Source organism: Triturus cristatus, chromosome 10 (assembly GCF_964204655.1).
Source record: "Triturus cristatus chromosome 10, aTriCri1.1, whole genome shotgun sequence".
Lineage (NCBI taxonomy): Eukaryota > Metazoa > Chordata > Amphibia > Caudata > Salamandridae > Triturus > Triturus cristatus.
In genome coordinates, this window is record NC_140593.1 from 1,166,335,038 (window position 1) to 1,166,359,979 (window position 24,942).

At 44.2% G+C, this 24,942-nt stretch overlaps 1 protein-coding gene across 1 annotated transcript in view; it reads right to left on the bottom strand.

Moving 5' to 3' along the window:
- LOC146796859 (extracellular calcium-sensing receptor-like) overlaps positions 1-24,147 on the bottom strand; it is a 125,186-nt gene extending 101,039 nt beyond the window's left edge. Inside the window, exon 1 of the mRNA XM_085631395.1 lies at positions 23,885-24,147. Coding sequence (XP_085487521.1) covers positions 23,885-24,147 — 263 coding nt within the window. The remainder of the gene's footprint in view (positions 1-23,884) is intronic.
- Positions 24,148-24,942: the final 795 nt, after the last annotated feature.

The window sequence follows — 24,942 nt, forward strand, 5'->3', positions numbered from 1 at the left end:
GTGTTAACTGCAGAGATAGAGCGAACTGAACGGCGCCTGTCTATGGAGGTAGTGAATGTAACATCGGCTTTAATCCACAACTTCAGTGCGATCCCCGACGCTCAAACGCAAATACCATCACCTTTATTATCGCCGGGGATACCTAGAGACTTGGTGGACAGGTCCGTAACAATGGCCTCCTCCAGTGTTGCCTCCGAAGAGCAGACGGAGTATAGGTCCTTGATAGTTCTCCCAGATGAAAAGTCTATTGCTGTTCCCCCCCCAATTGCACCTACCTTAGGCAGGCGCACAAGGAGGGGGGGACTGATACCAGCCACGAAAAAGCAACAACTGGGAAAGGTCTCTAAAGTTGGGACGGCTCTTTCATCGTGCCCGAGGTCCTATCTAAAATACTCTGGGCAAGCATCAAAGAGAAAATTGACTCTATTATGGCCCCTTGGATTAGCAGATTGGACTCTATTGCTGACACGGTTACAGCGCTTGAACAAAAGATTAACCGCATTTTCCCATCTGCTCAACCCTTTATAGATCCTTTGGTTACTTCTAGCGCAACTGAACAGCCGGTGTTGCCAGGGACTACATCGACTATGGAGCCTTTCCTTACCAGCAATGCTACATTGTTACCATCTATAGTGGGCTGTTCCAGCGACGTCCCAAAAACTAATTGTCCTGTTCAAGAACATAATCCCCCAAATGCACTTGCCCCTAATTTAGTCTACACGAATATTGCTCCAAAATCTGATACTGGGATCTTCCGCGATCCAATCCCAGGAAAAAGGTTCACACTAGTAAAGGAAGCCTCGCCACTGGTTCTTGTCCTTGCTAATGTCCCTCTCTTGAGACCAGACCTAACAGAGTCATCAACCACCCTGATGGACAAAGCCTTACATTGGTTAACCAATAATATGAACATCAACGAACGGGGTGGTTTTCAACTAGCTAAAGAGATCATCATGGCTAGACGTGTTCCATGGGTGGGCGTTGGCGTGAAGAAATTCAAAGGGGATTGTATTATTGTCAACTTTTCTAGTGTGAATGTCCTCCCTAATGTACTTGCTAACTTGTTGCCCCCCCCCAGAAGAGGGCCCCTGGTATAATTCCTCTAACGATGTTTTTTTTTCAATCTAGTTCCCTGAGGACAAACGTAAGCTTCAAGCTTCCTTGTTTACAGAATGGTCCGCCACACAGGAGGGCCTTAACTAGTTATGCAAGTGAACTCAGTTTAGACAACAGATTCACAGCTCTCACTGATCTGGAGGAGTGCGATTGAGGGAGGTGTGGCAGGGTTCTAGTATTGGACCCCCCTGTAAGCACTCTTCTGATCAAGGACTCGATAATAAACCCACCTAGAAGTAGTTCTCTATCCACCCTTTTATTGGATAACAGGAACTTAGTCCCACCAACACACTCAGGTCGTGAGATTATTAGCCTCCCCACGCTCAAAAGTGTGAATCCTTTATCCACTAATATCAGTAGAGAAGGTAAATTGTCTCTATTATCTTGGAACATTGCAGGTATTGGGCAAAAGGTTGTGTCTGAGGATTGGGGTAATTTTATAGACAAATATGATATCTGTCTGTTTCAAGAGACCTGGGCAGTGGATCCAGTTCTTCGGGTGGGGTACCTTAACTTTTATATCCCCGCTATTAAAAAAAGCCAAGGGCGACCCGCCGGTGGCCTGGAGGTATGGCTCCGTCAAAACCTATGCTGTGGTATTGTCCCCATACAATCCTCGAATAGCGACATTCTTGCTATTAAACTCATCTGGCCTCACGGGCTAACATTGGCCTTGTTTAATGTCTACGCTAGAGGCTGTAGGGGTGGCCTAAGGTCAGAGGTAGTAGCCGCCTTGGATATTCAGTTGGATGCCCTCCCTGACTCTATTTCATCAATTGTGGGGGGAGATTTTAACACCACGTTTGAACCACTATGGGTCGAGGAGCAGGAGATAGCAGCGGAGCAGGATTTGACATGGGGCATTCAAAAGCTTGAGATCCCAGTTGTCAAAAGATGGAGTGACACTGCCATCCAATTGAAAGTATTGTGTCTAGAAAGAGGTCTTAGAGCTGCTAATGGGCGTACTAGATCGGACCCATCAGGAGCTAACACCTTTGATAACGGACGCAATTGTAGCCGGATCGACTACCTATTGGTAGACGTAAGGCTTTGGCGGTGCCTAGAGGATATGGAGATTGTATGGCGTATGGAAAGTGATCACAACCCTCTCTGTTCGGATTTCTTAATATTATCCACGGTGAGGGCTGTGAACTCGATAGAGGGTCTCATATCATGTAACTTGGTACTATCTAATAACAAGCGCCAAGTAAAATGGAACAAGATTTGTGAACACCCTATAAAGTTGGCCGTTCTTAAAATAGAGGTTGCGAAACATAGGGTCTAGAGCCACTAGCCCAGATTTCCCATTAATCATGTATGAATCTCACCTATCCCTATTTGCTAAGCTAAAAACATATTTCTTACAAGATGTTAGGTCCAGTAAGCAGACCCATAAATCTAAAAAGGCTGGTTGGTTTAATGCCAATTGTATAATGGCTCGTAAAAAACTGTGTGAAGCACTTAAATCTAAAGATCACTCTTGGGTTAGGGAGGCTAAGGATTCCTATAGGCGGGAGCAAAGGGTGGCAAAAAGAGAATGGGACAATGACAAGTGGCAGGATTTAAGAAGAGCTTGTGCAGCCAAAGATTCCAAACAATTCTGGAACATTGTTAACTGGGATCGGGGAGGGAGCCCAGATACGCCCCAAAACAATGTAGCACAGACACAATGGCTTGCTTTTTTTAAACCCCAATATGCGAGTGGCCCTTTGGGAGAAGTTCCACCCTTGATTCCTTTTAAATTTTACCAAGGCACGGTGTTTTCCCCCAAGGATATAGATACAGCACTCGATCGTGTGTCGGGAGGGAAGGCCCCTGGAATGGATGGCATTCCAGCCGATGTCTTCTTCAGCGACAGACCAACCTGGTGCCGGTATATTGCCTTTTTGGCCAACGCAGTGGCCAATGGGTCCCCAGTGCCACCATCTTGGAAGGGAGCGGAGATCATCCCCGTATTCAAGAAGGGAGATAAATCTCACCCAAGTAATTATAGGCCCATTAGCCTTATAGATTCCATACAGAAGGTAGTGGGCCGTATGGTGCTAAACAAAGTTCACATGTGGGCGGAACAAGCAAAAATCTTATCTCCATTTCAAGCTGGGTTCCGTTCCTGCACTAGCACCATAGACCAGGTTTTCTGGTTTATTTCAATTTACTGGAGAACCGTGGTCTTGGGAGAAGGTTCATTATATGCCGTCTTCGTTGACCTTAAGTCGGCGTTTGATTTAGTTCCACGTGGAAAATTATGGGGAGTGCTAGGGGACATGGGGATTGAGCAGGAATTGCTAACCTTACTCGTCCGCTTATATGAGGACAACTTTGCCAGGATTAGATGGGGGTTACAGGGCGAGGTTACTGACACCTTCCCAGTCCAGCGTGGCGTTCAACAGGGATGTGTGTTGGGCCCCACCCTGTTCTCGCTGTACATCAACGGAGTGGTAGAGCACCTCTCCTGAACGCCATCTGATGCCCCGATACTGGCGGGAACTCGTGTCCCAGTCCTCATGTTTGCGGACGATACATTGATTATCTCCAGGATCCCGAGCGGGCTACAAAAGGCTGTGAACACATTTAGCGATTTCTGTACTCAGAGAAGACTTGAGATTAATTCCGAGGTTCCGTGAGAATCGTAATGACCTTTTTGGTGTGTTCGAATATGGACGAGTTTGGTATCTACGAACCGCAAATGACGAGTTTAGTGGGTGTACGCGTTTTCGCTACGCTACTATGTACGGATCGTCTCATTCCTAGGTATGTCCATCCGAACCCTCGGGTTCCATTTTAGATGCGGCATCCATTTTGTTTCTTGCCCTCAAGTAGCCAGCGAACGGACCTTGTCCGCTCTGTGACCCTGGGATTCCCAAGCTTTCACGAAGGACACGTGTTTCTTTGAGGGTGTCTTTTATGATAGGGGAAATGACACGGCAAAGGCAGATGACCCCGCTCAAGGCTCATCTTGCCGTGCCAGTCTATTGTTTCAGTCATGCATGCATTAGGCACGAGGTCTTTGATCCTGTAATCAAGTTTCTGTTATTACTCTCTACTCTCTTTTTCAATCTGTTGTGCATCCTTGTTCTTCCTTTGCATCTGTTTCTGTCCCTTCTCCTAATGTGTTTACAGTCAGAATGGAATGTGCTTAATGTGGGGATAATGTGCTTTTACAGTTGGGAACCGGCAATGTTGCTGTAATTATGTTCCGGGCTTCTGAAACATGAATGCGACCCTTTTGAAGTTTACTGTGGGAACGGAGTTGTAACCTTTTGTTCGTCATGTTGTGCTATGACGAAAATGTGTATAAAAGGAGCGATCCACTTTTGCAAATCGAAGCAGTCTCCCAGAACCTACACGTTGTGTACTTCTTGCGACTTCTGTATCCCTGCAGAAAATAAACGCTGATCTTTGACGCCGCCGGAAGTGTCCCGTGTCTCTGTGTTTTGTACGCCGGAACAGGTAACCCACGAAGGTTTCAGGTGTTGTCCCCTGGCACCGCTGGGCCTTAGAATAGCCCAGTCCTTCAATACCTCAAAAACTAAGTTTCTGTCACTTAATCAGCATAAGTCCTTTAAGGGAAGGATACTATTAAATAACGTGCCTTTGGAACAGGTGGATGTTTTCACGTATCTAGGCATTTCCCTCCAAAAGGATATGGGCTGGAAAAATCATCTGAACCTTACAGTTCTAAAACTTCATCAGCATATAGGTGCCCTGCTGATGAAACACAAAACGTCGCTTACTAAACCTGTAACCCCGGCCCTTGATATTTATAACATCAAAGTGGTGAGCTCAGCTCTATATGGAGCTGAGCTATGGGGATTTAGCGACTTAAGACGCTTTGCCCTGGCAGAAAATAAGTTTCATCACTGCCTGGTTGGGGTTCCTCAAAGCACACCGTTGACCCCACTTCGTTTAGATCTAGGCAGGAAGAAAATTGAGGATATGGCAAAGCTACATCCACTCTTATACTGGAGGCGACTATGGTCCACCCCGGAGCTCTCACATTTTGTACAGGATCTAAAAGATGTGATTGCTCTGGATCGCTTTCACAAAATAGGCTGGCTCAAAGAGATTAGAACCATACTCGCCAAACTTGACTTGTTGCGTCTCTGGGATTCCCCAGAGACCTCGGCCTTCCCAACCAAGTTGGAATTAAAGCAAAAATATTGGGAAATGGTATTCTCGTCATCATTTAATGCGATCACTGCCACTAGCTTGTCAGGCCGGTTTTTGGATTTCAAAGCCAGGCCTGTCTGTGAGTTGTTTTGGGACCTAATAGAGAAGCCACTTGATCGGAAATTATATTTCCAATTCAGGACAGGCTCCCTCCCCACCAAATTTTCACATGTAAATGGGATTTATCCACGAGTAGCAAGTGCCACCATTGCAGGGTTGAGGACGAAACCATACCCCACATATTTTTTGTATATCCGCTACACGTGGCTCCACGCCGTAAATGGCTGAGACCAGTTTGCTCTTCCCTGGGCACACGGAGCTGTATGCCTGCTTTAAGAATTCTAGGCTCCGATTGTGGTCCTAACATAGCTATTGCTGTCGCCAAGTTTTTGGGATGGTCATGGGCCATTCGCACTTGCACTTTACAATCCTCTGCTGTTGGTCAAATCTAAATATTGATATTTTACTTATGCTGTCACGTGAATTTTATAACTTTTATCAAGGTTTTATTATTGTTTTGGAGCTTTATTGGAATTTAATACCATTTTTAACATAGTCTTAGTGTAAAGGTCTTATTGATATTGTCTTGTGATGTATGTTGTATATGTTTTTCGTGCTTTTATGACAATTGTCGAAATAAAGCTTCCAAATTGTAATTGCAACAGAAACACATAACAAGGGTTGTGAATTTAAGAATCTGCAGGATAGATGATGACATACTCTCAAGACACTTAGAGGTTATTATTTACTTCAGCGTGAGTTCAGTCAGCCAAACAGTGTGGTGGATGGATCGTTTCCTCCCACCTAACGCAGGACGACCTGCTGAACTGGAGGGGATATTTTTGCCAATAGGTCTCCTGTTGATGTGATGTGATTACTTTATACAAAAAAGCATGCCAACTAGGCTTGCATGACATATTTGATGTAAAACTGCTTGCTTTTTTCTGCATAAGAAACTCTCAAAGTGGGGAGTTTGTTCTGCAAAACAAACAATATCTCCCTGTGTATCACAGAGAATTGTTTAATTTCCTAGGTGTGCCGTCCCTTGTATGGTGCACTCACATAGGAGAAATTAACATCATAAGTCCCACCCTAAATAGATCAGGCGTCCAATTTTCAGACCATAGCAGCCCTCTGACCCTTGGGTCACTGGGTAAAGGTTTCCAAAGGGAGAGCCTGCTGCGGCTGTGCCTTCGGAAACTTGTTCCCCCCTCAACCTCCAAATTTGATGAGGGAATTGCAAGTTGGCTTGGATAGGTGAAACTTTGTTTCAGGGTAATATCCCTGTTACACCAAACTTTAAATGACCCTGTAGTGAACATGTATTTGTCTTTAATTAGGTAATTTACCATGATTGAAAATACACCCAAAGTTTCTGAAACTGGCTACAAAAAATGGTAATACATATAAAATATCGCAACATGCATAGTTGTACGTGGTTTGTGAGAAATATTTCTAGGACCAATTCATTTTCTCACACATCTTGGTCCATTAGGACAATAGTAAGTAACTGAATGGGCTAAACGTCTTCCAGAAAACAAGACAAAAACAAGTGGTTGTGAATTAGTGTTCTCCTTCTCCCTTACTTTTGAGGTACAGTGTAAGTAGTGCTTTATTATGAAAATTCAAAAAATCCATTACAATACAAATTTATTGCAATACAAACAATTTAAAATCTAAATAGATTTTCTTTGAGGTACAATCTGGATATCCTAGCAATATATATCAATACGTTAGCATGCTGCAGTCTATAAATAAAATACTTGAAAAGCTTAAAAATGAATGAATTCTTCCGGGTTTGAGCCAATATAGTATAGCTGGGGTAAAAGATATGATTCTGAAAGAACATCTGTGTGTTTAGAACTTGATACTTTAATCATGTCATTTATTCGAAGAGATTCCCATAGTTCTTTCTAGATTACATATTATTATTATTATTATTATTATGAAACATTTATAGAGCACATGGCTACCCTCTGGCATCCCAGCACTAAACAATTGAGTAGAAAAAACGATAAGTTTAAGGAGATATTTCTTGGAATAGCCACGTTTTTAAAAGCTTCCGGAAAGATTGGATGTGCATTTCAGCACGGAGGTGTAATGGAAGCATGTTCCACAGTTTCGCCACATTATGGGCGAAGGATCTTCCTTTGCTTCTTGTTCGACTGATTTTGGTAACAACTGCGAGGTTAAGGTTAAGCGATCGCAGATTTCTCTTAGGGCGATACAATGTGATAGCAGGTTTGTTGATTGCCGGGCCTGTTCCCCACATATTCTTTTGGCAATGCACAGGGCCTTAAATTTCATTATTTCGATGATTGGCAGCCAATGAAGGATTTTTCAGGCTGGTTTGGCTGACTGGGTTTTTGGGATTCCAAGTAGCATCCTTGCTGCGCAATTTTGAGTGACTTGAAGCTTCCTTAATGTTGCCATGGGTGCTCCCAAATAGAGGGAGGTACCGTGGTCCAGGCGAGACAAAACCAATGCCTGGATAAGAATTCTCCTTTTGGCCATTGGGAGCAATGGGAGGATTTTCCGGAGACATCTGAGAGTGCCAAAGCAAGCCCCTGTTACCTTCATTGCTTGATGGTCAAACTTGAGCCAGTTGTCTAACCAAACACCCAGACTCTTTATCTTGGTGTTAGGAGTAGGGGGTGGGCCTAGGCACTTAGGCCAGGTTTGGATGGATTGACATTTTGGTTTTGGCATTGCCAAAAAAACTTCAGTAGATGGTAGGTTATGTTCTTTTTTAAGTAAATCGCCATGTCACTTCACAAGAAAACCGAAGTCCATGGCTTCCGCTCCAAGTCTTGATAAATCATGTCCCTCGTTGGGCCTTCAGGTGAGGGAGCACAATCACAAAAGTACCACATTTGGTGAAACTGGTGTGCAAATATCATAGATGGAAGACTTAATTTGAAATAGCTTGAGGAGTTTCATCACAAAGCTTAAATAATGATTGTATTTTTTAGATGAAAATGTTTTCCATTTTATCTAAATTTTTAGTGCTGATCACAAGTGAACCATAAGACAAATTGTGAGAATTTAGCGTTTAAAAGCCTCAATAGTTGGGCCTACCGCCCGACTGCCATATAGCTGTGCAAACCATTTCACAGCTTTAGTTACCATGTGGGGTATGGATTTTAGATTTTCCAGATGTTGGGCTATAGTCATCCCTGTATCCAACATGAAACCCAGACAATCGTAGGCATCTGTCGTTTCAACAGGTAGTTCACCCAGTTTCCAGATTAATTCCACTTCTGTTTTCCAAAAGAAAGTTTCAAATTTTTGCAATATTGTCGGACAAGCCTTTTAGCTGATAAAATGTATCCAATGCTGCTGCTGCTAGATGACGCTGAAAGCCTATTGAAGTTAAGGAGCATAAGACAAGGTTATCGGCATATGCTAAGTGACTTATCAGACAATTCCCCAGTTTTAGGGAAAGAAAAGTGGATTTGTGAATGTAGCAGCCTTTATCTAAAACCCACAACCTACCCGAGACTTACTCAGGTAGGAGAATTCGCTGGCGGGAACTCTTGCGATCCCAGACCAAGCTCGCCTCTCTATACCAAAAAATCATTCCCCTACTCACTGTAGCACACTCTCACTCAGAAATGACTGGCATTTCAACCTCTCAGATCATAGTTTCCAACAACCACAAAGACATGCTTTCTACTCTGACACCCTTTGTTGCTACTAATAGAAAGGTCAGGCCAAATAGAAATCCACACAGTTCTTGGTACAATGACCATTTTAGAACAGCTAAATCAGACCTCCTGGTTGCTATAAAGGGAAAAAAGAGACCCCAAATCAAGGTAAACAGGGCAAGTTATAAACTACCTACGACCAGTAGTCCATGTGAGAGACGTGCAAACTCCATCTCAGAAGGTACCCGTAATGAGACAGTTCCAGAACATGTGTAGAATATCTGCTTGGGGGGGGGGGTGACAGTGGAAGCAGTCAGGTGGTGGTGTGTGGTAAATTTTGTGAAGTCTAGCCAGTGTTAGATAAGCTCTATGAATGATTTTGTGCTGAATGTATAGATTGTGTGCATTGTGCAATGCCTGGCATGTTTATATGAGCACTCTGCTCTATTCCTTGGAGGACAGGGGCCACTTATATCGGAGTGTGGCTAGAGGGTCTGTAGTCCTGTATGGTATAGCTTTTGAAATCCAAGATATAAGCCTACACCCATTTCCCATGGTGAATGAGAATCTGAGTTAGCGGGTGTGTAGTGGGTTCAGAGACTGTGATGCCTTAGAGCCGCTCTGACTCCTGTGTGTCAAAACTACCCTGCCAGGAGGCCGGTGTTTTCTGAAGTAGATCAAAGGGGATCAGATTACTGTCTTGAAATAGATTACCATGCATGTCCATCCAGAGGATTCCCAGGTCTCCATTACTTCCTGGCACACAGCTTTTCTTAGATGCCTATGAAACTCAGGGGGCTCTCCTGAACGTATGGTTGCACACCCCGTTTGGCCCTCAGAGCCTGCTGATAACTGTGATAGGCTATGCAAAGTAGGTTGCTGGGGACCGCAGGCAAAAGCAGCCTCTGAAGAACCAACTCCTGTTTTCTGTTCAAAGTTTTGCATCCCATTCCCATGTACACCTCTGTCAGATAAAGTCCTGCAAGCCAGTGGGCTAGCCATTGAAGATGCCCTGCCAGAAAGTAGTGCTTAAAGATCGGAGCTCCAACTCCTCTGCTGTCCATAGGCAGTTGCATCTTGGGCAGGGTGACTCCACCTCTCCCCTTGCTCCAGATCAGTTCTCCTAGCATACTGTCAAAAAACAGAAAATGCAACATGGAAATAATTCTTCAAACTGCACGCTCCTCCCCCCATACAAAATTTGAGAACTCCACAATCAAATTTTTTCCGGACTTTACTATCAAGGTCCAGAAAATGAGGAGATCGTTTTTCGAGGCAAAATGGGCGCTTCGTGAAAATAACGGATCACTGACAAAATATCGAGAAGAAGAATATCGAATTGCCAAAATATCAAATGAAAAATCAAGAATGCCAAAATATCGAAGCCCTATCTCCAAACAGGTAAGTACAAAAATATAGAATCCTAAATATCGCTGTAAAAAATATAGTTAGTCACAATATCGAATTTTTTTAAATGTCTTAAAATTAATGTAAAATTAATGAAATAAAACATAGAATTAACTGAAACATACTTAAAAATACTTAAATTAGTTTAATATTAATAAATAATTAATGTAAGTAAAAAAATAATAATAATACATATATATTAACTTAATATTTATTACAAAAATGCTATATTTTTTGCGTAGGATAGCGGGCGGGTAAAATTTACTATTACCACTCCAGTAAGTGCAATAGTAGGGAAAGCGTTGGATAGCGGGAGGGTAAAAATTGGTATTCCCACTCCAGACAGTGTAATAATAGGGAAAGCATTGGATAGCGTAGGGATAAAAATTAATATTCACACTCCAGAGAGTGCAACAGTAGGGAAAGCGTTGGATAGCGGGAGGGTAAAATTTACTATTCCCACTACAGTGAGTTCAACAGTAAGGAAAGCATTGGATAGCGTAGGGGTAAAAATTACTATTCGCACTCCAAAGAGTGCAACAGTAGGGAAAGCATTGGATAGGGTAGGGCTAAAAATTACTATTCCCACTCCACAGAGTGCAACAGTAGGGAAAGCGTTGGATAGCGTAGGGGTAAAAATTACTATTCCCACTTCAGAGAGTGCAACAGTAGGGAAAGCGTTGGATAGCGGGAGGCCAAAATTTACTATTCCCACTCCAGTGAGTGGAACAGTAGGGAAAACGTCAGATGGCGTAGAGGTAAAAATTACTATTCCCACTCCAAAGAGTGCAACAGTAGAGAAAGCGTTGGATAGCGTAGGGGTAAAAATTACTATTCCCAGTCCAGAGAGTGCACCAGTAGGGAAAGCGTTGGATAGCGTGGGGTAAAAATTACTATTCCCACTCCAAAGAGTGCAACAGTAGGGAAAGCGTTGGATAGCGTAGGGGTAAAAATTACTATTTCCACTACAGTGAGTGCAACTGTAGGGTAAGCGTTGGATAGTGTAAGAGTAAAAATTACTATTCCCACTACAGAGAGTGCAACAGTAGGGAAAGCGTTGGATAGCGGGAGGGTAAACATTACTATTCCCACTCCAAAGAGTGCAACAGTAGGGAAAGCGTTGGATAGCGTAGGGGTAAAAATTACTATTCCCACTACAGAGAGTGCAACAGTAGGGAAAGCGTTTGATAGCGGGAGAGTAAAATTTACTCTTCCCACTCGAGTGAGTGCAAATCTAGGGTAAGCGTTGGATAGCGTAAGGGTAAAAATTACTATTCCCACTCCAGTGAGTGCAACAGTAGGGAAAACGTCAGATGGCATAGGGGTAAAACTTACTATTCCCACTCCAAAGAGTGCAACAGTAGAGAAAGCGTTGGATAGCGTAGGGGTAAAAATTACTATTCCCACTCTAGTGAGTGCAACTGTAGGGTGAGCATTGGACAGCGTAGGGGTAAAAATTACTATTCCCACTCCAGAGAGTGCAACAGTAGGGAAAGCGTTTGATAGCGGGAGGGTAAAAATTACTATTCCCACTCCAAAGAGTGCAATAGTAGGGAAAGCGTTGGATACCGTAGGGGTAAACATTACTATTCCCACTCCAGTGAGTGCAATAGTAGGGAAAATAATAATTTAATATTTTATTAAAAATAAATACATTATTAATACCAAATACAAATATTAAAATTAATTACCAATCACACAATATTTAAAAATTAATTTATAATAAATACCAATGTTGTATTTATTAATAACCTATTAATAATTAATTGACAACCAATTAATTTTCAATACCAAAAATTAATAAATAAAATTCATAGCAATTAATAATTAATTAAGAATAAATTAGTTAGCAATATACAAAAATTATTTCAATAATTAATTATTTACAATTAAAATAATTCCCACCATATTTCCTTATAAACCCACAACCCGCTACAAATAATCAATTAAGACAATTAACATAATCATCAATTAAACCATTTATACTAATTAATTACCAATTCATACAAATTATTTACCAATTAATAATTAATTAACAAACAATTAATTTTCAATACCAATTAATAATTACCTAATAAAAATTAAATTACTTCCCACCCTATTCCCCTATAAACCCACAACCCGCTACAGAATTAAATTACACAAAAATTAAATAACATAAAATTCATAACTTTAAAAATATTCAAACATACATTCAAACATTTATACATACTTTTAACACATATACTAACACTTAAACACTATAAAAAAAAGCGATATTTTTAACAACTATATTATGACTCTCGATATTAATTACTTCTATATTATTTAAATCGATATTTTATTTCTTACCTGATTTTCGATATTCTTCACCACTATATTTTTGCAATTCGATATTCTGTCCATTCTATATTAAAAACTCGATATTCTGTCCTCTCGATATTTTGAATTCGATATTATGTCTGTTTACCGAAAATAACATCTAGTATGCAATGCTTTTTCCTGCAAAACTGCAAGTAATGGTGGATAGGAAAGTTTGGTTCTTTTTGTTTCCAGAGGATACTTGGGACTAGTTCGAAAGATGGCAAACCCATGGTCCCCACAAGAATGACTCACAACAACGAGCGCAAGGGCTGGACAGTCATTGTGACGCCCTTGAACTCAGAGCAGGCCCTCCATAAGATATGTGCTGACTTAAGTCACATGACTGTGAAGAGGGTTCTTGGACGGCTGCTGCTCTCCGAAGTTGTAGCTGGGTTCTGTAAGAGACCACCTGGGACTCAGCCGAGAAGCTGTTCTTTACCAAGTAATTTGGTTTTGGGGGAGGGGGGTATACTTTTGATTGCTGGACTTTTGGGTCCATTGTTGTTACAGTGCTATTGTTTATCTTAGTCAGCCACGGGAAATAGGCCGATTATTGCTGGGGTTGCTGCGGGCATAGCTACATGGGCGTTCAAGACTTGAGCTGGGGTACTATAAGATCTTGGGCTTGGGTTGGTGGGGCCACATTCCCATCTACAAGGTTTGATGGGGTTGGGCACACATGCGCTCTGCACGGTTGGGGTTGTGCAGTTTGGAGTCCACGCTGCAAGGAGGCAGGGCGGAGGGAGTGTTTGAGTGGTTCGCCAAGGGTTTGTTGTTATGTTGTTCAATGTTTAATATGGTGTGCAACAATGCTAACTGACAGTGCAAGAGAGGTACCTAACCTAACAGTAGACCGACCAACATTAGGCCTTGCGATTGACCTGACCACAGTGTTGATCTTTAAACACTTAGGGGCATATTTACAAGCTGGCGATAAAAAATTATCGCCGTTTTTGCGGCCGTTTTCGGCCGAAAAGCGGCGATAATTTTATTGCTTAATTAGCAAGGCCACGCTAACGCGTGAAACCTTGCTTTAGCGTCAGGATTCCTAACGCCCAGCTTTGCATCGCTAATGAGATGCAAAGTGGGCGTTCCTGACCTAACATGACAGGAGAAATGTCGCTAAGCGACATTTCTACGATCATCAAGCCCCACGCTATGAAGCATTGCATCAGAAAAAGTAGCGATAACCCCTGTTATCGCTACTTTTCTTACGCCTGCTTCAGGACTGACTTAGCCATGATATCCTATGGAAGGTGGATATCATGGCTAAGTTTGTGAGTCCCTATCAGCAAGCTAACGACACACTATGTGAGATTATCGCTGGGTTTCCAGCGATAATCTCACGTTAGGCAGTTAGCGTGAGGATTTTTATCGCTGAGGAGATAAGCGTTGCTAATAGCACGCTATCTCAGCGATACAAATCCACATTACCTGGCGATAATTATCCTCACGCTAAAAGCGCTGAGCGATAATTATCGCCGGTTGTTGCTGATATGCCCCTTAATGAGGGACGCTACGACCACGCCCATGTGTTTACTCCAGGGCCGAAGCCTTCTAGTATATTTCATGAATGGCCAGGAACCAGGAACAGCTTTCACGCTTAAACTGCTTTTGTGGAATGTCAATGGACTAGGGGATAGAATAAAGAGGGGAATTGTCCTGCAGTACTGAAAGAGGCAGGGCCCTGACGTGGTGCTACCGCAGGAAACACAAATACAAGGCTCTTCATACTGCGCTCTGAATAGATGGGGGTATAAGCTGGTGGCGCATGCGAGATACACTAAAGTTTCTAGAGGGGTGGGGATTCTTCTACGTAATTCCTTCCCCTGTCAGGTCTAATCCGTGACACACGACCAGATGGGCAGATTCGTGATGCTGACCGGCATATGGGAGGGCAGAGTACCTAATATTACTTCACTATACATCCCACCTCGACTCCACCTCGCTACCCTGACTGACTTGAGAACACATCTTCTCCACTTGCCTGAGGGGGGTAGCTACTTGGGGGGGACTGTAATGCGGGCCTTAATTGGGACGTTGATAGAAGGCCATCAAAACCAGAAGAGCCAACTGGGAGAGCGCTGGGAGACTTTTTTACAGCAATGGGTTTGTTGGATGTTTGGAGAGCATACAATCCCTCAAATACACCTTTCATTAGGGTGTGCATGGGAGTTTGTCTTGTATAGATTACATATTTGGTAGAGTGGATCAGCTCTCCCTTTTTAGAGAGGATGGAGACCTTCCTAGGGGCATCTCAGATCATTCTCCTGTAGTAGTTACATATGGAGATACCCCCTGACAATAGACGTGAAATGGTGCTTAACCCCTGGTACTTGCGACTCCCTATGATTCGGAAAGGGCTAATTGAAACAACAGAAAACTATTTTAATGAAAATGTGGGCTCAATGCATTCAGCCTCCATGTTGTGTGAGGCATATAAAACAGTGGTCAGGGGGCAGGGTGTATCCATGGTGGATAGATATAAGAAAGAAAAGCAAAAACAGCTGCTTACCCTAGAAGAAGAAATAGCCCAATTGGAGGAAGAACAAGTAAATTCCGTATCCCCTGAACTCAAACATAAATTGCTCCGAAAACAGAAGGAATATGGAGCTATCGCCGAAGAGGCGGCTAAGACTCACTACCGGGCCACGCAGTGCTGGGTTTACGAGATAGGGCAAAAAACGAGCAACTCTTAGCATGGCTGGACCAGCGTGAGCTGGCATCTAGGTGGGTATTTAAGATTGTGGCGGAGGGTGGGGACTGACTTTCAGACAGAAACAGTATTGCGGGGGCCTTTACAGAACACTTTAAAGTAATATATGAGCCTGCATGTATGTCTTCAGGGGAAGAGGCAAGAGAGCTGTTATCTACCCTTAGACTCCCTGTGTTAGAGGACGCAGAGGTGGAGGAACTTGAGCTCGACTTGACCAAAGATGAGGTTACCAAGGCAATTGGTGCCTTATAATCAGGAAAGGCAATGGGACCATGTGGTCTTCCAATTGAGCTATTTAAAATAAATGCGTCTACCATAGCCCCAAATTTAATAGATATGGGAGGGGTGAAACTGTCGGAAGGGGCTCATGAATAACCCTCCCTGTCTATTTCCCCTAAGTTGGCGCACAATGACTGCCATGCACCAATGCGGGCAGCCTTGCGCCATGGTGCAAGGGTGACCGTGTTGCAGAGTTGATTGCTGTTGTGGCTCTATCTCTTCTCGAGACGTCTGCAGGTATGGCGGGACTAGTGGAGGGTGGAAGTGAACCAGTTGGCCTTCTTGGAGTGCTGTTTGCCTGGTCTTATCTTGTGGGTTGCCAGTGTGTCGGTTCAGTTGGAGATTCTTAAATGGAGGTTGCGTGCTGCGGTGTTGGCGTCTGTAAGCATTGGTGGAGTGGTGGTGCTGAGAGAGTTTAGAGGAAGTTCTTTGGTGGCTTTGCTCCAGCTGCGACAGGGAGGCAATGATGGCGATGGTGTACAGTGTGCGCGGGGAAGGCAAGATGTAAACAATGATGGTCGGTACAGTAAAGTCCTGTGACTGTACTTGAATTTCCCGCTGGTGGAGAAGTTGAGCTTGAGCGTGTGTCAGGCTATGTAGGTTGGTGCAGTGACTAGCTGCTTGAGTCCGATATTGGCGAGGTTCCCAAGGAGGGTGGTTGTCCAGGTGGAACTTGAGTTCTCTGAGACAAATGTAGTCAGGGGATAGGAGAGACTGGGATGCAATGAGGTCTACCATGGCATCAGTGAATTGAGGTTCATGGCTCGGGGGCCTGTATATGAGGGTGCTGGGGTTGGTCTGGATCTGGAAGTGGTATTCCATGGTCACCGTCGGGTCATTAGAGTGCATGGCAGTAGGAGTGTGCTTTTTCAGACAATAGCAATGCCTCCTTCTGGGCGCTCGGGGTGGTCGGTGCAGATGAATTTGTAGCCGTCATGGATGGTGATGGCGATGTGCAGTCCGGAGCAGAGTTTAGTCCAGGTTTCCATGAAGAAGGCAGTATCTGTAGAGGTGGCGTCGAGGAGATCCCAACTTCTGTTACGTGTTTGTGGAGGGACCGTACGTTCAGGAGGATGCAGTTGAGCCAGTCAGCTGCACTGTTGGTTGGCTAGGCGGCATGAGGCTCTGGTGGGCTGATGTGGCAGTAGTTGCGTTTGCGGTTTCGACAGGCGCAGGCTGCAATAGAATTCTACAGTGTTGCTAGATAGCAGGCGGAGTGGCATCCAGGGTTGACGGTGAGGAGGATGCTGGCGTCATAGTGATGGAGTGTCCGAGAGGAAAGGTCCTTGATGCTGGGCGCGGTTTAGTGGCAGATGGACACAGATGGGCTTTCCTTTGGTGCACCAGTTGTACGCACCCTGCGCATGGCCGCACAGCAGCCACCATTATGTTGTGCTGCAGGGGGGGACTGGACAGCTGGAAGGTGGGACACCCAGGAAAGGACACTGAAGGGGGCGGGGACACAGGGGGAGCGGGGGTTGTAAATATAGTTTTTAAACATTCTTACTTCGTGGCTGGGTCCCGCTTCTTCTGTGCTCCTGCTCTCCTGAGTCTGCTTCCAGGAACAGGAATCAGGCAGACAGGCTCCCTCCCCTAATCCAATCACAACACTGTAATGCGGTTTTGTGATTGTTCTTGAGAGCCATGACAAGGTGTTCACCAGGGGTTGGTGGGGTGGGCATGTTCTCCATGCAGGCTGGAATGCAGCCTGCATTGGAAAAAGGGATGCGCGCATGACTGCTCTGGGCGGCATGAGAGGGTCGATGAAACATTCATTGCACACTTGAGTGGGCAAACCACTCCGCCCCTGTCCTGCTCTGTAAGTGGAGCAGCCCCATACAAAGGAAACATAGCATGAGTACATCAGAACGTTATCATCATGTTGTGTTTCCTCTTGCACTTCTTGAAAGCAGCGGGGCAATGCTCTTCTGCCATAGCGGATGAACCGCCACAGGGGGAGGGTCACCCACAGGTGCTAGGCCTGGGCCCAACTCGACCCCGGGACTCCTCCGCTACTCATACCACCTTCTCCTCACCTAGACATTGACACCGTGGCACAATCCGCTGCACTCTCTCCAAATCTGTGACTCAGCCAGGCGGGATTTCACAAGCCTGGGTACAGCGGTTACTGCTAAGTCCGCTGGGGAACTTCCTGATACAGGTGATGCAACAGGGCCCCCTTGCATGAAGTTGCAGCCACACACACACACACACACACACACACTCGCACCACACAAGTTCGACACAGCTCAGGGGCCTCAACCTCAACAGCCCCCCGCAAGTGCTACATTCTCTAGCCTGTGATGTAGAGAGATGCGGCCCACCATTGGTAATCTCCTCCGTGCACCCCGGTGTAATCGTGGCACGTTGTATGCCATGCAGACCTCCCTACGTTGGTGCGCAGGATTGCCTCTACCATTCGCAGCTCCAAGGAGCACCAGTCCGTCTTCTCAAACAGGTCAGCAACGTGTCTCCATGTGAGCTGGCAGACTTTATCACCAGGTAAGGACGATAGCCGATGCCTCAATGTCTACCGCAATTGCCCAGCAACTCCACAGCACCTCCACATCCCACCCTGGGCCTCTAGGCCCCAGGGACTGTCCGCGCTTTCCAGGTTTTGGATGCCTTGGTGTTGCAAGGAGTGCGCAATGATAAGTGATGAATCACTATTTTTGCCCAGTGATGCGCCGCTTTTCATGATTGTAGGCCTGAATTTCCTCTTCCCCTGGGACTCTGGCTAGTCATCCCGGCTGTTGGGGGGTTTGTTGATCTGTCCTGCACTTGACGCTGACTGCTCCATTCAGCATTCCATTGGTTTTGTTTCTTATTTTTCATTGGAGGTGGACTTGTAGGCTAATTGTGCCTCTAGAGGCAAAAAAGAGTCACGTTGGGCTGACTAACATGAGTTTTTTGGCCGCTAATGGGCCTCTCGTCAGTTGTCGGTCGCTAACGTCAGAATCTGTATCGCCCTTAAGCTAGTGTTAGCAGCAGTTTTCACCGTGGCTACCTGAAACTATCGAAGAAATATAAAGAGGTGGGATGCACACCATAACTTTCGTTCCTTCCAAAGTTAAACAAACTGTAATTCAATCTGCATGCAACTTGGCTCAGTGTCATGCCCAAATGACACGATTTAGACAACAACCCCAATACACGGGAGACCTTTCTCCCCAAACCAGTGCACAGCAATGTTTTGCCATTAGGCGTATTCTGCTCCTTACTCGCTCCTTTTTCTTATGACACTTTTGCCCATTTACGTTTCACATTTCTTTTACTCCGTCTATGATTAAAGTCCACACGTGGGAGTGCGCGCCTTTTGCCCAAGTTTCTTATGTTCTTATTTCATACCTATTGATACACCGAGGTGGTTTGAAGATTTGCGGCGTTTTGTTGCAGTGACCCCTGACAAAGGGCAATTTCAGCCCGAAATGCATTGGGTTTCAATTTGAATAAACACTGCTCTTTCAAGTTCAATTGGCCGCACACTGCTCGTCACACCAGCAAGTTGCCCCAAGGAACTATGGTCAATGTAGTGGCGACGGCGAGTACGCCTATGCCACGGTGTGTGTAAAAAGAGTATGTGTCGCATTAGCCATCCCTGGACACGTGTTTCGAGGTAGTTGCCTCTCGTCAGCAGGGAGATCTTTATGAATAACGCTTCAGTCGTGTTCTTCATTGAGGTCCGGATGGGCACTTTTGGGACATAAGAAACTTGGGCAAAAGGCGAGCACTCCCACATGTGGACTTTAATACTAGACGGAGTAAAAGAAATGTGAAACGTAAATGGACAAAAGTGTCATAAGAAAAAGGAGTGAGTAAGGAGCAGAATACGCCTAATGGCAAAACATTGCTGTGCACTGGTTTGGGGAGAAAGGTCTCCCCGTGTATTGGGGTTGTTACCTGAAACTATCGCCATGTAGCAACGTATTGTAAATACATCGCTAACAGGGTTTTTGGTGATAGGCTACATTAAGAAAAGTGTCGCTAACTAGCGTTTGCTTAAGTTAGCGGCAGTTCTTGTACATATACCCCCAAGAGTCCAGAGCACTTTTAATTTTTAATTTCTCTAAAACTACCGAATGAGTTTACACCAAATAAAAGCAATGGCAACTCCTTGGGTAACGTTTTACTTACATGCTAGATTTAATGTAATTTTTTCTCTATTGAGGAGCACAGAATCCTATAGGAATCAAAATGGGAAATGTGATTTTTGAGACTCCCTCTTTTTTCAGACCCCAATTAATGGATCTGCCTGAACATTGCCATAGCAGCCCAAAAATGATGCATTTTTCTTTGGGAAGTTCAGGGGAGCTGCTTCAAAATTATGAAGAGAAGAAAAAATATAATTATAATGGAAACTCTGAGATAATGGTAAATACAGAGGTGCTATCACCATGCTTTGCTTAGTTGCTGGTGCTGCGTAAGGTGATCGAGTCTCTGTAAACAGTCACTCCTCGCGATATGATTATAGAAGAGCAGCACTCGAAAAATAACAAGAATGACTTTTTTTATTTTACATTTAAAGTGTGTCTCTTCACACCTTCCTCCAACTGTGCCTATTGGTATTTTCTAGGACTGGGTAGAGTTTGTGTAATTTGACTCCACGGAATTCCGTGAAGTTACTGAAAAACTTCAGATTCAGCAGCGTTCCGCAACCTGGAGGAGTAACTTGAACAGAAATGCAGACCTTGAATTGAAGGCAGTCCTTGCTCACAAAATATTTCATGTAGTCAATAAGAGCTATTCTACACTACCTGTTCCCAGTAGATAATGCAACTGAGCTAAAAAAGAGGAATACATTATTCTCAAACGCGATTATTTACATAAATATTACCAGGTAAGTATCTAAATGTGGAGTACTGGCAATTACCACAGCAACAATTGACTCCATATTTATCTGCTCGTGTCTTAAGCCGAGGCTACCCATTTCACTGGTCACTCAAAATGAGAACAGATTGAGATAATTGCAGTCTTGTACAATTGTTGCTGCTGTTATGTTTGGTTTTCTCTTATTCATATTTCCTGCCTAATTTGAGGTGCTAATCAAAGCATGGATCCTTTGCTCGGCTCTTTTCGGGGCATATTATCAAGACAGGCGATAAAATTATCGCCACTTTAGCGGCAGAAAACTGCTGCTAAAACGGCGACAATGGGCTTGATAAAATGCTCTATGGCATTCCAATTGAAGCCCATGTTAAACGTCCTTCACATCTAACATGGGCTTCAATTGGAATTCCAAAGAGCATATTATCAAGCCCATTGTCGCCGTTTTAGCAGTAGTTTTATCGCTTGATAATATGTCCCGTATTCCTTTTATTTTGATCCACTTACTAATAATTTAGTTTAAGATTTGTATTCGATGAGGTTGCTCTTTCTTTATAAGTAACGGCCAAAAGCTTGAAGTATCACTGAACGTGTTTCCAAATTAGAGCTGTGGTCTTGGATTGTAAGTACTATGCCTGCGCTCCAGGCAATCCTTTTCATAGGATTCAATGTTGTGTCACACAGTCACGCACGATTCTGCACTAGAGATACCCCAGATAAGAGTGCAGCATGCACCAGCTGCTTGTGTGAAAAAGGGCAATAGTGCGCTCTCAAGTGCAACCCTGCGTTAATGCATTAAGGACCAGATGTACTAAAGTTTTTTGCGGGCGCAAATGAGTTTTAGACATGTTTGCGAGCACAAAAAACGCAGGCCTATGTACTAATCCTTTTTTGTGAGTCGCAAATCAAAATAGGACTAGCGACTCGCTATTAGGAAGGGGCCTTCCACAGGCGTCCCTTCCTAAAAGCGACTCTTGAAGCTATTTATGACTGTTTTGCGACCGCAATTGTGGTCACAAAACAGTCCCAGTTTACCATCCTTCACAGAAGGGTGGTAAATAACTCTCAAACGGGAAGGGGTCTTCAAGGGACCCCTTCCCCTTTGTGAGTGGCACTAAAAATATTTTTTAAGGGCAGGCAGTGGTCCTAGGGGCCACTGCCTGCCCTTAAAAATTAAACTGAAAAGTTTCATTTTAATTTTTTTAATGCAACCTGTTATCCTGCTGTATATAAAAGCAGTACCAGACTTGGTGCTCTGCTGACCCCAGCAGGCCACCATCCCTGTGAGTGCCAGCCATTACCAATGGGGTCGCAAATTGTGACAGCCTCATTAATATGCATTACACTGTTGTGCATTCCAAATTGCATTGCATTTGCGACTCGTAAATTGGCGAGTCGTACATCTGGCCCTAAATTGCCAATCCCATTAAGACAGTTATCTTACCTTCACATGGTGGTTATCCACAGTAGCGCCAGACTCTTCTGTAGCCTCCTCTGACATCCTGCTGCACGCTGAGAAGAGGCCTCCACTGTGCGCTTCAGTTCAGATTCACTCTGGAAGTGCAGCCAAACGGCTAACGGCAAGGACGGCAAGAACTGCGCATGTAAAACTGCGCTAAGGAAGACTTGTCCCAAGAGGATCAATGATAGTGTCCAGCAAAATGAATGACAGTGCCAGTAAACAGCGCTCCACGTGCCGGAGTTTTTGCAAAATGTCACTCTCCAAGGGGAGTGCGGATTAGTTAAAACTCTGCAAACTCTGCTGGAGGAGCAGAGTCAACTGCCCACCCCTAATATTTTTAACAAACACCAACAATATCTTGGAAAGCCTTTAACTGTCAAACATTAGTGTGATGGTGATGATAACATTAGATATTGCCTTTTGCTGGATATTTTACATAAAGACATTCAGAATCAGAGAAACTTATTTGCCAGGTGCAGAGTAGTACATGTACGCATCTCAATGTGAACATAACATGAATAACTGCACTCCTGACCGATATGCAGACACAATGCATCATGTATTTTGAGTGAATGCAAGACACTAGAGACCCGATTACGACTTTTGGGGGAGTGGTAAAAAGCTCGCCGCCACCTGCCCACCAGATTATGACTTTTCAGTAGTCTGGCAGGCTGGCGGCATGCTAGTCCCATGGCGGCGCCTCTTTTACTGGCCACAATGCCTTAAAAAAAAGCACCACAATGGCACCGCAGTACAAGATTCCTGCACGGCATGGACTCAAATGTCTATGCCCTGCAGGAACTTATGTACATGCACACAAGGAGGCACATGTTATGCCCCCCTGTCTGCATCCACATGCTGTTCAGGCAAAGGGGAACCCTTTAGGCAGGTTCTTCCTCCCTGTGAACCTTAGAGGAGAGGATACTCATAATAAGCTTGGTGGGAACACGGTGGTCCCCCAAGCATATTTCAGCCTATGACCGCCACTTCAACACCACAGAGAGGTGGTTACCTGGAGGAGCTGGCGGTCCCAGGGCGGTCCGACTGCCCAACTCCTATTGGGGTGGTTGGACCACTAGTACAGGGTTGACTGAATCCACCACGGTTGCACCACCACAAGTCTAGCAGTCCTCGGACCGCCAGACTCGTAATAGGGCTGTAAAGACATATTTACAGGAAACTGGCAGAGCATGGTGTTACGCCAAAATTGGTAACGCCGGGCTCCGACAGTTTCAAAATGCAGAGATGGACCATATACACAAGAATGCAGCTGTTGCTAAAAAAGCTGTCTAGCACTAGTGCAGGCACCCCAGCGCTATTTTGCTAGGATGCCTGTGCTGCAGGGGCAATTGTTTAGGTGCAGGAAGGTACACCTTCCTGCACATAAACAATCTTTACAGGGAATTTGGCCTATGTGTGCTACAGAATGCAGCACATGTAGAAAGAGCAAAATATGAGGATAAATTGACCATTTCTCCTCGTATCACCTGCTTAAGACCAGGTATTCCCTGGCGGTATTTTTTGCGCTGCCCCATACCTTGAAAATATGGGGCAGCATACAAAATCAATGGGTTTTGCGGCGGAACACCCACTGCAACACCCACGGCAACACCCATTGCACACCCCTTTCATGCTAAGTGCTGTGTGAATAGGGGCATTACGTACAATGTTGCCTTGTAAATAAGACAAAGGAGTTAACCAGAACGCCAGAAAATGTGATGTTCTGGTGCCGTCAAGTCCTTGTTAATATGTCCCTAAGATTTTGTGTGTGTGTGTGTGTGTGTGTGTGTGTGCCTGTGTACGTGTGTTTTGCTACATCTAGGCATCCACATACCTAAATAGGCTAACATAAAAATAGTATATATTATCTCATTTGTATTGGGCATCTTATCAATAATGATTAAAAATGGGGTGAATTACCTTTTACATTGTTTTGCAACAGGTGGGTCCGTAAACAAGTAATTTAAAGATGGGACAATTGCCTCCTCATGAACAGCACTGACGATGCCAAATATCACATCCCCTTCCCTGGAATACTCCTCTATGTTGTCTGTGACAGAAAGTTCACAGCCAGATTTCTGGCCATCAGCTGCATGTGTAGATGTGGTTGTCCACGTGTGCTTATGTATAATGACAAGAGCCAGGAAGAGTGACATCATCTCATTCCTTTGCTTAACAGACATCCTTGGCCATGTCCTAAATTTGACTACAATACTGAAAAAGAAAAAGAGCAGTTTGATGACAAATTAGCATTTAGATAATTATACTCCACAATATGTTCTTTTAAAAGCAGGCATGGATGGTTATTTTTCACAATTTTTATGCTAGGACTGATTACGAGTTGAGAGCACATTGCACTCACCCGTGTTTGCACGAACAAATAACATCCTCAGAATCTTCACAAGGATTTTTGAGGTCATTGGCAAGACCTATTTTGGGGCCCCCTGTTCAAAACAGATTTTATTACCCACTTTGTGCTAATTGAAGCAAATAAAATGCCCCAAAAAGTTAAAGTATGTTAAACTTTTAGGAACTGACTCACTCAAAAAGCAGCTAATGTATTCCTTGAGTGAGGCCTCAACATCCTCAGGATTAAACTGTAGCGATGAAAAGGTTGAGATATTGAAATGGAGGTGATGTAAAGGAAGAGGTATTCTTCTCAAAGCACCCTTTAAAGCCGGGGTGCAGGGCAATAGCCCACCTTTTCCTCCCTTAAAACATCTTCTGATTGTATAACTAGACAGTGAGCTGTGCATTCGGGTTTCTAAACCTCCCTTATTTGGGAACAGTTTAATGATACATCAAGAGCAAGGTTTAACTGGTTTGCAGAACTGGTGATTAATATATCAGATTATCACAACAAATCACATACCAGTGTGGGACTTTGTCATCCACTGTTCCTGAGCCCTCAGCATCCCGACCACATATCTTTGTCCCACAAAATCATGTGATAGAGCGACCCTGACCTGGCTAAAATT